Source organism: Sphaerodactylus townsendi, linkage group LG09, assembly GCF_021028975.2.
Source record: "Sphaerodactylus townsendi isolate TG3544 linkage group LG09, MPM_Stown_v2.3, whole genome shotgun sequence".
Taxonomy (NCBI): Eukaryota; Metazoa; Chordata; class Lepidosauria; order Squamata; family Sphaerodactylidae; genus Sphaerodactylus; species Sphaerodactylus townsendi.
Window position 1 is genome coordinate 82,701,215 of NC_059433.1, and position 15,237 is coordinate 82,716,451.

The 15,237-nt window shown below is 44.8% G+C and overlaps 1 protein-coding gene across 4 annotated transcripts in view; it reads left to right on the forward strand.

Annotated features, from left to right (window-relative positions):
• The first annotated feature begins 2,874 nt into the window (after positions 1-2,874).
• RSPO2 (R-spondin 2) overlaps positions 2,875-15,237 on the forward strand; it is a 126,129-nt gene continuing 113,766 nt past the window's right edge. Inside the window, exons 1-2 of one of the 4 annotated variants that reach the window (XM_048508315.1) lie at positions 2,875-2,978; positions 3,746-4,030. In XM_048508315.1, the coding sequence (XP_048364272.1) occupies positions 3,937-4,030 (94 nt within the window). In that variant the 5' untranslated portion in view covers positions 2,875-2,978; positions 3,746-3,936. The other 3 variants (XM_048508314.1, XM_048508316.1, XM_048508317.1) reach the window with 3 other exon arrangements.

A 15,237-nucleotide genomic window follows, 5' to 3' on the forward strand; every position in this document is an offset into this window, starting at 1 on the left:
TTCTAGAGAAGTGGTGAGAACTGGTTGGATCCCACCTCTGAGACTGTAATCTGGGAGAACAGGTTTGAATCCCCGCTCTGCTATGCAAGTTTTCTGGCTGAGCTTGGCCAATCAGCCTCACAGGGTTATTGAGAGGATAAAACGGAAGAGAGGAGAATTATATAAGCAACTTTGGTGCCCCATTGGCAGGAAGAACAGGATATCCATGAAGTAAATAAATAAATATTTTCAGCCTTAAAACACATAACTCTGGAGAGCCAGTGTGATGTTGTGGTTAACAGCAGGTCAACTCTAGTCTGGTGGATTGGTTTTGTTTCCTGCTCCTACACATGAAGCCTGCTGTGTGACCTTGGGTCAGACACAGTTCTCTCAGATCTCTCCCAGCCCCACCTGCCTCACAAGATGCTTGTGGTAGTTGGAGGAAGGGAAGGAATTTGTAAGCTGCTTTAAGGAAAGCAGGTTATAAATCCAAACTCTTCTTAAAATAAATTAGGAAAAATTGCACACTTGTGCAAATGCTTTATTTTATCTTAGAGAAATAATATACTGCTTCTCCAGAGACCTGCAACCTGTTATATTATTCTCATGAGCACCTATCGAATAGTTCTTGTGACAACAGAACTTTCTTCTCCACAGCTGTGTGATGTTGGAGCTGACTTTTAATTGTCATTTTATTATTTTAATGGGTGTGCATTTCCTAAAGTGATAAAATAAAATAGTCCTTTAAAAACACAAGCCTATGTCTCCCCTAGTAACAATTTTAGACTAATTTGAAAATCTTTTATTCCTTTTCTTTGAAGAATGTATGTTCCCTTTTCTGCAGAAAGTCACAAGAAGGTTCCCTTCGAGTTTAAAATGTCCAGATGTTTTGGAACCACGGAAAAGGTTGGGTTTTTTAAAGAAAAAAACAACTAAATTAGAGGGGGGACTGGAATAATTGCAATACTTTATCAAACTGCCGGTAGTATCAAGTAGTCCTGAGTCAGGGGCTTTTAAATACTGACTCGGATCCAACACTGTTTCCATAAATGGAAGAATTTCCACCAGAGTGTGACTTTTTTGTCTCCCTTCTCCAACGGCAGGCCAAACTGCCCCCTGAAATCCTGTTTAATGAATGGTGCCTTCAAAATATGAGCCTTGAACGTGTCTTCAGTCTTTTAATGAGCGGTGCCTTCAACAGCAAACCTTTAAACACTGCTAAATCTATGAGGTGGCTTATTTGCAACAGGGTAAGAACACGCATGTATCTACCAGTTACAGTCAAAGTTAGCTTGCAATATCCACAAAGGTCGCCACACAGGGATGAATGAAACAAAATTTGAATACAATGATGCGGAGAACAGCAGTTTCCCCTGTTCACCTTCCCACCTAGCGACATTTGACAAGAAGGGAAGGCTGGGAAGGCTGATTAAAATGAAACCACCCTATTCATTGGCTTAGCTGCTGAACTGTTACGGAATGTACCCAAACATTCCAGCTGCTCAGAGGTAACCTGAAAATACAAGGGATTCTCTTGCTAGAAAATGACTGGGAATAGATTATCAAACATTCCTTAAAGATTGATAATCTTTAGCATGCTCCTTCTCACTGAACAGTAAGTTATTTATTTATTCCCATTTTTCTGTTGCTATGACCTGGATAGCCCGAGGTTAGCCTAATCTTGTCAGATCTCAGAAACTAAGTAGGGTTATTATTGCAAAGGCAGGAAATGGCAAACCACCTCCACGTGTTTCTTACCTTGAGAACCCTAGCAGGGGTTGCCATAAATCAACTGTGGCTTGATGGCAAAAACAAACAACACTTGTTATTTTGACCCAACTCGTACAAGCCAAAATCCTACATTTCCAACCAGTGTGTAGTTTCTAAACAGGCAAAAACTCAGGAATGTGGCCTGCCTAAAAATTAAACCCTCTGTTCTGGAAGTCCTCCATTCTCACCACATCTGCACTTTTAACATGCTCAGTTACCACACTGTTGTTCCCTTATTAATCCAGGCATTATGTTGAGATGCAGGGGTCAAGTTTTGCTAATAATGGATTTGCTGGAATTCGGCACAGAAAATCTCACTCTAAAGGCGGAACAGAACAAGCCTGATATCTTGGATCGGCACTAAATGCACACTGGGTGAGCGTCAACAACGTCTGGACATCACAGGACTGTCACATATGATGGAACTGAAATCCCAGGAGGTCAAGTATGATTCATAAATCAACCCAGAAGATGCCCTGCGTCTTTCCCTCTTTTTCCTCCATGGATGTGATAGGTGATTCCAATCTGATAAGGCTCATTCTGTGCATGCTCAGAGGCACTCTCTTTAGAGTGCCAGTGTAATGTAACAATGGTTAGAGCATCAATGGCGAACCTAGGACACGTGTGTTACGCCATGATGTTTTGGGCCAGCGTTCACCAAAAACTATTCTCCGTCTGAGTCATTATTGTAATTATTTGATGCTACTTTAGATAATGTTACCGCGCTGCCTGGTAACTTTTAAATAACACATTGTGCCACACCTGACCGGACTGTATTTTTAAGAAATAAATTATTATGCAAAGAATCGTTTCTCTTTTGTTTGGCGTGGGTGTGCAGTGCATGAGGCATTCTCCGAATGTTGTGTGGGTGTGCGATGGGCATGTTTCGAATTTGGCAACCACCGAGCCCAAAAGGTGCGCCATCCCTAGGCTAGAGTGTCATTTAGGATCTGGGGCAGCAGCTGAGACTTGAGGCCGCGCAATTTCACGGTTACAGACAGAAATCCAACGGGAAAAGCTGCCTCTTCCGCCCTGCAGCCCTTGAACAGCGGCAGCTCTTCGTAAAGGTACAGCAGCCTTTCCTTCAACCTGCCCTGGAGCCGGGGCCCTCGGGTCTGGCGGGCTCCGAAATGCTGCGGCGCACAGCGCCACCTACTTACCGCCGCCTCCAGGCCCTTCCGAGGTGCCTGCGGAATAACCCGGAGGAGCAGCCGGGCTGGGATTTGCTGGTATAAGAGAAGTGGCTGGAAAGGCTGCGCGGGACTCCCTCGGCCGGCGACGGGGCTCTTGGGGTCGGTCGGGTCCCGCTTGCCAGGGCGCGCAAAGGCGCAAACGAGTTCGCAGCAGCCCCTAACTTTGCTGGGCGGCCCACGTGTTTGCAAGCTCACTCCGGCAGGGGAAGGCGAGGCGCTCGCCGGACGGGCTGCCGGACGGGGGAGCGGCTCAGAGGGGCTGCTCGGCCGGGGCGAGGTAAGAGCGGCGGCGTTTGGCTCCGCGTTTGCGCCCCCTCGGAGGTGTCTCTTCGGCTGCGCTGCCTGCGGGGCCGTTATCTGCAGGCGGCGCGGCCGGGCTGCGAGGTGCGCGTTTGGAGTCGCTCCGCTGGACCCGCGGGTGGGTCGACGGCGAGGCTGCTTGAAGTCACCGCGCGCGATTGTAGGCACCGCACGCCTTGGGGACTCAGCTCATCCATCCTCGGGGCTTATTTCTGAGCAAACGCAGAAGCGCGGTCCCTGGCTCGGTGGAGTCGGGCGGGATTACTCGGGAGTAGGTAGACATAAAGTCAGGACCCACGTGCGCCCCCCTCCCCGATCCTGTGCCTCATCCCTGGGGAATCAGTGTTGCCTTCGGGGTCCTCAAGCTGAGGTGACAGCGGCGGCTTTACTCGCATGTAAGCCCCGTTAAGTTCTAAGCGACTTGATCTTGTGAGGTTGCAGCCTGGGTGGAAATAATTCGCTTTTGCTTCTATTTCTCGCTCGCTCCCCCCCCCCCCTTCCAGGTCGAAGGAGATGCGAAAAGTTGCCGGGACTTTGCGGGAGCCGCGGAGGGGCGCGTGAGCGGCGATCCCCGAGGGGCTGCGCATACTGCGCGGAGCCGCCGCCGATTTGTAGCCCACCCCCCACCCCCGCCAGTACGCCCGCTCCCCTCTTCCCTCCGCCGCTGCGAGCCCCCCCGGGCCGGATCCGAAGGATGCAGTTTCGCCTCTTCTCCTGCGCCTTGATTATCCTCAACTGCATGGATTACGGTCACGGCCAAAGCGGACGCTGGAGGCGCAGCAAGAGAGGTCAGTAGTGCGCCGGGCCACCCTCGACTCCCCCGGCTGTCCCTTTCCTGCCCGGCTGCCCCCCTGGGTCTCGAACCTGCCAATCTGGGAAGAACAAGTGGCGATGAATGTAATGTTCTTAGCTTTAATGCGGATTCAACGGGGGAGGGGGGGGGAGTTAACAAGGTTCATAGCATCACCCTGGAACATTTTCTTCCTTCTCCACCAAAGAGAAGGGACTATTCTTTTCTCTGGCAGGTTGCTTGTCCTGTCCCTAATAGGGGTATCTGACTAAGTGCAATCCTAAACAGAGTGCTGTTTAGGGTGGTGTTGTAAATGTAAGTCCTTCCTAGGCAGTCCCCATTTGAGTCTCTGCTCCTGTTACTGAATACATATTAAGTCTGTCAGATTTAGTCGGTTAGTCTGCTTATTAAGTCCGTTAGATGTAGTCAGTCTTCTTATTGAGTTGGTTAGATTTGAACCCAGTAGCACTATAGAGACCCACAGGAGTTTCTTGGTGTAAGTTTTCAAGGTAGAGTGTCTGTGTAAGGGAACTTCGACTTGAAAGTTTATGCCCTGAAACGCCTGTTAGTCCCTAAGGTGTTACTGGTCTTAGGTGGAGCTGCTCTACTGCAGACCGACAACTGCCCTCTGAAACAGTCTGCATCAAGTCATATCCAGGCACTTCTCTGAAAAACGCTGCTGGATCCCTTGCAGACAGCCAGCCCCATGAGTTCAGTAGTGTATTGAAAGCTTTCACTACCGGAATCACTAGGATGTTGTGGGTTTTATGGGTTGTATGGCCGTGTTCCAGTAATATTTTCTCCTGACGTTTTGCCTGCATGCAGGCGAGACAGCAGGAGAAAATACTACTGGAACACAGCCATACAAACTGGAAAACCGACAACATCCTAGTTCAATAGTCCTTACTCCGGAGTAAATGTTCCTGCAAGGTATATGACTGTAAAGATGCATGTTGTCCTTGAAAATAGTCTTCTTGCTTGTTGAACTGTCTCATGCTGCTGTAATTGCCTCCAAACTGGATGCTTTAAAAAGTTGTAGAACGGCCTAGCCTCCGTGACCCATGTGCTTAAGCTGAAGCTATGTTTTAGTCTCGGCAGGGAATGAAAGGAGGGGATGAGAGCCGGTCCAGGTAAACTTGCATGAAGGAATGGAAGCAGGCGTTTGTATACAGGAACTTGAAAGCGCATGAGCAGCTCTAGCCAAGCAACGGAAATTTGAGCTAATTACAGATAATAAGTTTGCTCTAGATGTCCCCGCGTCGACAGTTCCAGGCCTCCCTGTCAGCCGGTCCCTCTGGACTAGTCGAAATAGCAGAGGTCAAGTTTTTCAATGAGCCTCATTCAGAAAGGTCTTTATTTTTGACTGCGAGGGAGAGGAAGATGCAGAAGGCCTGATGCTGCAAATATCGAGATCAAAGTGTCTACAGGGCAAATCCGCTCTTTTGCAAGAGGTCTCCTTTCAGTATATTGGCTACCTTTGCAGGGTTACTGGGAAGACCTGTTGATTTCATTGGGGTGTGCTACATAGGAAGGGTGCTTAGAATTGCACTGTTGGAGGTCAGTGGCAATAAGACTGCATGTCCTGTGTTGTATGGCCACAGCTGAAAATTGCTCTCCCTTGATAACTTGTGACTCCATTTTTTTTGTGAGTCTTAACTTCCCTGTTAAATTTTGCAAACCAGTTGTCCTCCCTTTTAAACTGGTTAGTATTAAGCTGCTAGCCACGGCCACTTTTACTCCTGATTGTTCCCTCCCCACTCTGAACTGGGGATGCTCAAACACCTGCCACCTCTTCTCACTTCCTGTTCACCAGTGGTGATTAAGCAACCAATGAATTGATGGGCTGTTCACAACCTGTTTGTGTGTATTCCCAGGAGCAGGAAACTTGGAGCCTTCAGGTGAGTAATCAGCTGGAAGTCAGCTTCTGATTTCCTGCTGGGGAAATTTGGCACCGTACCCAGTGGTGGGGTTCGTCATGTTCGCACCACTTTGGCAGAACCGGTTGTTAAAATGGTCGTAAACAACCAGTTGTTAAATAATTTGAATCCCACCACCGGAACCTTTTGTTAAATTATTTGAATCCTGCCACTGACCGTACCCAGCAAAAAAAGTATGTGTGGGGGTGGGTAGTGGGCGGGGAAGGAATAAAGAGCCCCCTGGCTGATCACCTGGAAGTTGATTCTTCTGATCTCCCATTCTGACAACTTTGCTGCCGCCCAGACTGACTGAGATGCAGCTAACGTGTATGGAGGGATGATAAGGATTCCTTTTTCTTCGGAACTGTTGACTTGGGATGCAGAGGAAAGGAGAGAAAGGACCTCTTTCTCTTCTCCCTTTTGCAGTGTCTAGACTAAAAGTATTGTCTTCGTGCTTGGTCAGTTTGGAGAGAGAGAAACAAGCTCTTCATATCCTCCCCTTTGCAATGCAGGCATTAAAACCAATGCTTCTTGATCAAGCCTTGGTTAGTGGTGAACTCTGAATGCTGATAGTACAGAACTTGGATTTCAATCCAACAGCAGTTTGTACTAAGTGTGACTCATCTAAATTCTCAAACAACAGTTTGTTCAAAAGTGCTGTCCTGGCCTTAGAGACAGTGAGCAATATGTCTTTCCTGCTGTTGGAAGGCAGAGAGGAGGTTAACTGGGGTTTGTGCGCAAGCAGGGCTTTGTCACTTACCCCTAGCAGGCAAACCCACATTTGTGGCACCAACTGCAGTTTAACTAAGTTTCTGTTTCTCTAAAGGTAGCTGGAGGCAGTGTGGGATCTGATGGGTCTCATTAACAGAGTTGACTCTGGAGAAAATGTCATGGTTTAAAGTGGTTTTGACAAGGAGGCTTGGCTTGTGTGATTTCTTTCTTGCCTATTGCAGGTGCTGATACAGTGAATATTGTTCAGTGGATACAACAATGTATGTAATAGGCTCTCTGAATTTTCCCACCCACACCACAGCCAACCAGGATTTATTGTGATTTATCACAAAACATTGCCGTCAAGCAAGTTTGAGAAAGATCAGAGGAAAGTAGGGGAAGCCCTGGAAAATGTATTAATCCACCACAATGCTGTGGGGAAGCAGGAAAATATCTGCTTCCCATCAGCAGCGACCCCAGTGCTAATAACCCACATGGATATCACTTCTGGGACATACAGGTACATTTCATACCTGTTTTCATACAGGTACATTTCAGGGCAGGAGTTCCAGATTTCCTCAAAAAAACTTTTTCTTTCTTTCTTTCTTTCTTTCTTTCTTTCTTTCTTTCTTTCTTTCTTTCTTTCTTTCTTTCTTTCTTTCTTTCTTTCTTTCTTTCTTTCTTTCTTTCTTTCTTTCTTTCTTTCTTTCAATCATAGCTTGGCTTGCTCACTTGAACTGCCAGGTTTACTTTACCGAAGCATTTTTGCAAAATAAAATAAATAAAAATAAAAGCTTCATCCAACTTCCATATATATGTACTAGTTTGCCTGTCCATGTGACTGTCTTTGGGTTGGTATTTCAACAGCCCAAGTGAGGATTAACAAAAATGAAAGCAGTTGTTTCAGTTCACAATGGTTTTTCCAGCTGGTCACCTAGAAGTATGTAATTCTGAACTCACCCCAGGTGACCAAGTGAAGAGATATTAAATAAATGATACTTAGATTTTCCAGGAACCCACTTTATTGTTTCCTTTGAACAAAGAAGTTTCACTAATTGCATGGGGGTGTGTGGTATGAAAAGGAAGGCTGGTTATTTATATTTGTGTCCGGGAGTAAGGGCTTGCATGAGCTGTCCTCACATTGGGAACACATGCATCTTTTCTCAGGAAATATGTCACAAGCTTCCATTTGATATGCTGCAATTAAGTGTGAAAGCAGGAAGTGGGAATGCTTCCTGTTCTTCCCTTGCACATTCACCCATCCAGCTTGCCCTTACTGAGTGTGGTGCTGTGTAGGTGTGGCTGATTTTTATAGGATCCTGCCTTCCGATAGGATGTTGATTTCTGGGTGATCCTTTGGAGTCTCTGCCACAGCTGGCGTAACTCCACAACACTGCAGTGAAGTAACTGGCACTAATGATGCTAGGATAATACCTTCTTCCTGTAAATGTCTCATCTAGTTAGTGAGGTGATTGGTTCATGCTATGCTTTTTGGAGGAATGCTCTTAAGAGGCCAGGTATGACTGCACCTCTAGCTATTCTACATTTCCTAATTGTTATTTCCATATTGATTCTTTTCCTGCCTGTGAGGATTGACTTGATGCATCTCCTCTTTCTTCCCATCTTATTTATTTATTTATTTTAAACTGTATTTATAGCCTGCTTATCTCAAGGAAACTCAAGGTGGATTACCCAGTGTCAGTTGATGAAATCTGTAGGATGACACCTCTACTAAACAGTGCAGTAGGAGCAGAATTAGATAAATCTGAAAGAAGTGTACAGTTTTTAGACATAATATGGAGTGCATATGCGAGGCAGAAAATAATGTGGTGAGTGCAAGGAAAGCACCTTCAGCTGCCAGATGCTACATCCTGTGTACAGAGTATAGCCCACAGTCTCTTTTTGCTTATGCACATCTTTTTGAACCATTTCATTCTGGTATACCTTAGCTTTACTTGTGAAACCTCTCATTTGTGATGTGTGTCCTCTAAGTGGCTATTTATTTTTGTGTAAGAACTTTGTCATTGCTTTTTTTTAATGTATTCTTTGGGTAAGAAAGAGTACTTGGTTTCTTTCCTTGTTGGTAGTGTGAAAATTGGCCAAGGAAGCGGGGCTGAATTTGGATTACGCACGTCACTCTCCGTAGAATGTTGATGCCTGAAGATAGGATTTTGGTTAAGCCTTTGATTTGGTGGCAGGGATAGGTTTCTCTCTGTGGCTTTGAGGGTGAGGCCACATAGTGGGGATTAAAAAGATTCGTGGAGGAGAGGTTTGTTAGTGGCTTCTAGCCACGGTGACTCAAACCTCCACATCAAGAGGTAGTAAGCCTCTGAATCCCAGGAGACAACACCAGGAGACAACACCAGGAGGAACCTCTAGGTTTTGCTCATTGGACCTCTAGGGCAGGGGTCTGCAACCTGCGGCTCTAGATGTTCATGGACTACAATTCCCAATTGGCCATGCTGGCAGGAGCTGATGGGATTAAACATCTGGAGAGCTGCAGGTTGCAGACCCCTGCTCTAGGGCATCTGCTGGCCGCTGTGTGAAACAGGAGTCTGGACAAGATAGGACCACTAGTCTTATCCAGCGAGGCTCTTACATTAACTTGAACGGTTGTGTCTCTAGATGCATGGAAAGGATACTTATGTTGGATTTTGATGCTGCTGCACTCGACCCTTATCTCCACAACACTATATAACCCTTAGAAGTAATGCCAGGAGCCATGGATCCTTGTGGATAAAAACCCATGGGAGTCAGAAGGCTATAGTGGGAAAGGGGCTGGGGTACCACCACATTACCCTGTCTTTCATTGGTAGAAAGTTGATTGGATCCAACCCTTTATCCTAGTGCTCAAAATCCCACCATTCCAAGTGATCCTTTGGTGATGACTTCATGAAAGAAGTCCTGAATTGCTGAGGTGACGGCTGCTACCGAAGTATAGTGTGTTCCTTAAAAAGAATACAGGAGGAGGCAACAAAAGTATATGAATTCTCCTGGGAAACCCAGACATATAGCTATATATGCTGGTAAATGATGTCAGTCAGGTGTGGTTCTGTTGGGTCAGATATATTTACGCCCTCCATAGGGGTTTCCATGTGGATGGTTGTCCAGCATCTGAGCAAGGCCTACACCTGTTGTTCAAGCAAATCTTGCCTGAAAGGCTTGGAGAATGGCATCAGAGATCGCTTGTGAACCCCATTTGCATTGTAAACAAAACCGTGATGAGATGAGATTTTGGTTTAATATTGACATGCCTATCAGTTATTGTGTTACTATTGTTGCCATCTCGCTTCATGGTGTGATTCAGTCTACAAAAACTGTAGATTGTGGATCAAATGGAATTTTCCTACATCAGCGGAAGTGTAGAGAACAATGTTTTGTTGCCTCTAATTCGAAGCCTTTATTGGCATGTCAGAATATTAAAATAAGATGTTAAAATACTAATAGAAATAATAAAAGGAAAAAAGGGTTGTATACATTCGTTCCATCCATACAGATACAAGCGGGTTTGGTGAATCATTTTCTGTCAGTTATTTCAATAAGAAAATTTGCAACAATCTCAGTAAATGTAGAATCAGAATTGTTGAAAAGGTATGGAATAGCAACCGAGTCTGCGAGGGCCATAGCGAGTAATGGGATGGAATTTGCATATCTGGCTCTGACTCCCTTGGTTTTCGGGCAGTGAAAGAGGGAATGGGCTGTGATTTTGGTTGCAGGAGCATAATCTTTGCACTTTATCAAGATTGTTGAACCTGGCGAGGGCCAGGACTCATCTATGTGTTGGATTAACCAAGGTAGATAATCAGCTATTTGGCCTTGAGTGGGGGGAGGGGGCGGGATTGCTAAAGTTAGGGGTGAACAGGTCCTTTTGACTGCATTTATCAATGATTGGAATTCCCAATCAAGGAGTTTAACTTTTAAGGTGTTATAGACCTCATTAGAGGTAAGCATACATTTTGTTGTATTCTTTGTGCACCTTCTCACCTGTTTTTGAGAATCCTGTAGCAAAGAGAATGGCAGGGATTTTTCTGCCATGGTCTCTTCTCAACCTCTGAGATGTCTAAGTTGGGATGCTGGCTCTTTCTGTTTGCAGTTCTGGTGGTAGGCTCTAGATGGAAAATCTGATGTGGGTTTTAAACTATTATTAATAGCCCTTGAATGGTTAAAAGTTTTATCTCTATCAGCTGTCTAGTTGATGCTGAAGTCCAGGAGGCAGAGAGTTCTGAGAAGTTCGTGAGTTTCTTGAGATGAGAAGCCCCCACAGACCATAATTTGCCCACATCTTCTGTAACAATTTATAGAAATGCTTTTCTCCTCTCATCTAAATAACAATGGTCGTCTTTTCCGTAATTCGCTTTTTCTGCCCCTTCATATTTACGCCTACATTTTGCAAAGTGGTCTGTGAGCAATTAAGCATAGTATAAATATAAATAAAAAAGCAGAGCTTTTCAGGTGTTGCATTAATATTGCTTAGTGATAGACAAAGCTACAAATCCCGAGTAAGATTTGCTTTAGGAACAGAGGTATTTGTGTAGACATTTCTCCTACAAGTTCTCATTTTCTTCCACTCTTCCCCCTCCCTTCTAGCTCTCTACTTCCCAACAGATGGTTTCAGAATTTTATTTTATGGTGTGTGGCTAAAATGACATCAGTCTTTTCTCTCTCTCTCTCTCCGGTGACTGACCAAACTATCTGTGCTGACAAAAGCTATAGTGTGTCTTTAATTAAATGTGGAACTACTTTAGAAGCCGGGCTAGACAGCGAAGGGTGATAGTAATGTTTTCTGCTTTTTGCAAGACAGCTTAAGGACTGTGTAGCAGGAAAACTGAAATGAATAGAGATCTCACTCACGTTGTGTGAATTATCCCCCCTCCCGCTCAACTCCCCAGCCCATAAGCTGCTTTTAATTGAGCTCATGCTCTCCAGTTGATCTTAGAGCAACGGTTGTCCTTGCGGGACAACCAGCTTGCCCCAAAGAGACCAAGTCCCGCTTAACTCCCTGTCGGACATTCAGCTACTGGCTAAATAGAATCGGTGTTGACAGTTGACTTATTGAAAGTTAGTCTGTGCTGTCACTCTTGGGCTTTTATTGCGGTCTGTGGAAAATGCAGCTTATTCAGCTAATTTAACGAAATGCCCACTAGGATGTTAATGGATAATCCGTGCATAGAGCTGAGGTTATATGTGATGCTGACTGTGTAAAGCCAAAATGCAGGATTAAAATTCCTGTAACAATTCTTCCCCCCTCCCCCGCCCGGCCCACATCCCATCTGCAAATAATCAGGCACGCACTGTGGGGTACTGGCAGTTAGAACCTCTCTGGCCTTCTGTTGTGTCTCTTATGTGATCTCAGATGCTCCATAATATCACTTTCTAAATTAAATAAAATTCCTGGCATAGGAGGAGCCCTCTGTGGAGTTGCATCCAGTCTAGAATGGCAACCAAATCTACCATTTCCCTTGACTAATGGGTATTAAAATACAGTTTTTGAACATAAGCAAAATATGCTGCACATTGATTATGCCCAAGACAGGATTTTAGCAAATATCGTTCTGGCTGCGTACGATTTCTTGAATAATCCTCCCTTTCTAGATGGAACTGTATGAGATAGGGACTTCGTTTTTCTTCATATCCTTAAAACTTGTTGTGCGTCTGTGCTTACGATGGCGAATAGCACTGCATGATTAAACTTGCAACGTAGGGTAAACTACATGTTGCTTGGTTAAAGCTGCTTCGGCAGGAGGAAATTTAGACTGGATAAATAGAGGTAAAACAGCATTTTAATTAGCTTTCCCACTTTAAATAGCTTCCTCCAGAATTGATGTAATTTCAGAGGCTCATAATTGCAACCAAGGTAATCATGCCAGCTCAGGAACAACATAACGAAATCAAACATCAAATCATAAAATTTTAGCAATCTTAAATTTTCAGTAGTCACAGCCAAATAGTAGAGCAGGACTTACTATGCCATAGCCGCAAAAAAGAGCAACAGAGCAAAATGATACGAAATGTTGTCAGGAGCCTGGGAAAATAAAATGGGTTCGCCTGGTACCTGAAATGGAAAAAAAGGGAAACACCAACTGAGGATATTCAACAGGATGGGATAGGAAATTTGTGTGTCTCCCATTTCATCCCTGTCGCACCAATCTCATGTTGGTGAGGGAGCAAGCTTGTTTTCTGCTGCTCCAGAGACCGGGACCAGGAGTAATGGGTTCAAGTGAAGGAAAAGAGATTCCACCTAAACATCAGGAAAAACTTCCTGACAGTAGGGGCTGTTTGACAGTGGAATGCACTACCTTGGAGTGTGATCGAGTCTCCTTTGGAGGTTTTTAAAGAGAGGCTCGATGGCCATCTGTCAGCAGTGCTTTGATTGTGTGTTCCTGCATTGCAGTGAGTTGGACTTGATGGCCCTTGGGGTCTCTTCCAACCCTATGATTCTATGATCTCTGAAAGGCCTCTGGTGAAGATCTCAAGAATTTGGCTGATTCACCTGGCAGCACTGTTCTAGCCCTTGGAACTTTCTCAGAAATCAGTTAGCAGGCATGGAGGTTCTTTCTGAACTGGCAAAGTGTGCTCAGCAGTTACAGAACAAATATATATAGGGAGAGGGAGACGGAGAGAGAGATCCCTTCAAATATGAAATAAGCTTGGTCTTTCTAGTATATAAAAATGGTTTTAATGCTAAACGACTGCTTCATGCCTGTTAGAACTTGCCCATCCGTGTCTTTTCATGCTTGTTTAATTCTTCATGAATAGAGCCTTGTGGTGTTGGTGCTTTGGTGCTTAGAATGAAAACTGACCTCCCTGGGAGAGCTCCATTTTTATGTCGAATGTGTGTTCTAGACATATTACCTAGAATATTTTCATTTTGATTTAGTAAGGTGGGAAAAGGAAAAGTTGCTTAAGGGCGTAATCTGTAACTTACTCATTGTGGAGCATCCCCATTAAACCTAATGCATTGCTCAGTAGACAGCAGGAGCAAAGTTTCTGTGGAATGGTGAGGTAAATTTCTAGACAAGTAGGGTTTGGGCTACATGTATTCATATGAGAGCTAACTGTGGCACCTGTACTGTGTACTCTTGGGAGTAATTCCCATTACATTTCAAAGGAAGGATCTTTTGTCAAGGCTGCAAACAATGGTCTTCATACCAGCAACCTTTTATTACAAAATTTCTTCCCTGCCCATATGACTTAGCATGTATTAAGACAGCATCAGCAGAAAACATAGAAGAGTCTGGAATAACAGACATCTGAAGGCCATGAAGGGATCACTCTTTGCAATCTTCTTTCCTGCTCAAATAGAGATCGTCCTCCATTGTGTACTGAGAGGATTGCTGGACGTTTGGTAGTGATCCCTGGGATTATTTCAGTGGCAGAGCCTGGTAGAAGGAAACAACATGGCTACTGTGGCGATACATCCAGTGGAGTTCCCAGAAGTGATCTTGCAGAGTCAATGACACTTCAGGAATTCCTACAGTCTTTGTGGTCTTTACCATAAAAGATTAGCAGAATTTTTGAGTGTCATGCACACTATGACATCACTTCTGGGTATAGGATGTCATAGTGTTTGCTCTGTCATTCCTTCCCCTTTTGCCTCTGCTGTTCCATCAATCCAGAGTTGGGGTTGGATTGGGAGGTTGCCTGCTGTGTGGACATAGTATAGGGTAATCCTATATACTGATGAGCTTAGAGAAGGGACGTATTTTGAGTGTCACTTGCAGCAAACCCGCTGCTTCAGAGAGAGCATGCCATGAAGCACATTTCATAGCCTGTAATTTGTTAGTTACAGCAGTTAAGGAAGCTCTGTTCACTGCTACTGTAGCTTATATGCCACCTAAAATTTCCACATAGGAGGGAAGACAATTTTTGCTGATTACTCCCTCAACAATCCCTTGGAATTCTGTTTGTAGGGGAAGGGGACTTGCACAGCAATAGCTTGGGAGAAGGGGGTCAGATGTCTCCTATGGCATGGGGGGGGGGAGGTTGTTGGTGAAATCTAACCCTTCCTTGTACACACAGAAATTGTAGTTGGGATCCAATCCACTGTCTTCCCAATTATATCCAGCTGAATTATTTAAAACTAGCCCATGATGCTGTGTTATTCTGAATTGGGTCATCCATCTACCTATGTCATTATGGTCTACTCTGACCAGCAGTGGCTCTCCAGGATCTTTGACATCATTCACTGCCGGGTCTTTTTAGCTGAAGGTGCTAAGGATCGAACCTGAGATCTTCTGCATGCATAGCAGATGCTGTACTGTTAGCATGCAAGCCCATGGCTAGACAGAAGGTCCTGTTTCTGATCAGTGCCCTACCAGTCACTCCTCTATTGGTGTCATAGACAGTTTAGACTGAGATGGATGCCAAATCTTAATTCTGGACTTCGATACCAAAAGAAAGGCCTCTGCTTGCAACATTCCTCTCTACCCCACGCCCTAATCAACTATAGTAGTGAGCAATGACTTTTCTACAGGTTCGACTGATACCACCTGGATGACAAAGCCTTGAAAAGTCATACCTCTTCTCTAATCCACAAACGATATCCAAGCACTACTCAGCCTAAATACAATCAGCTTTC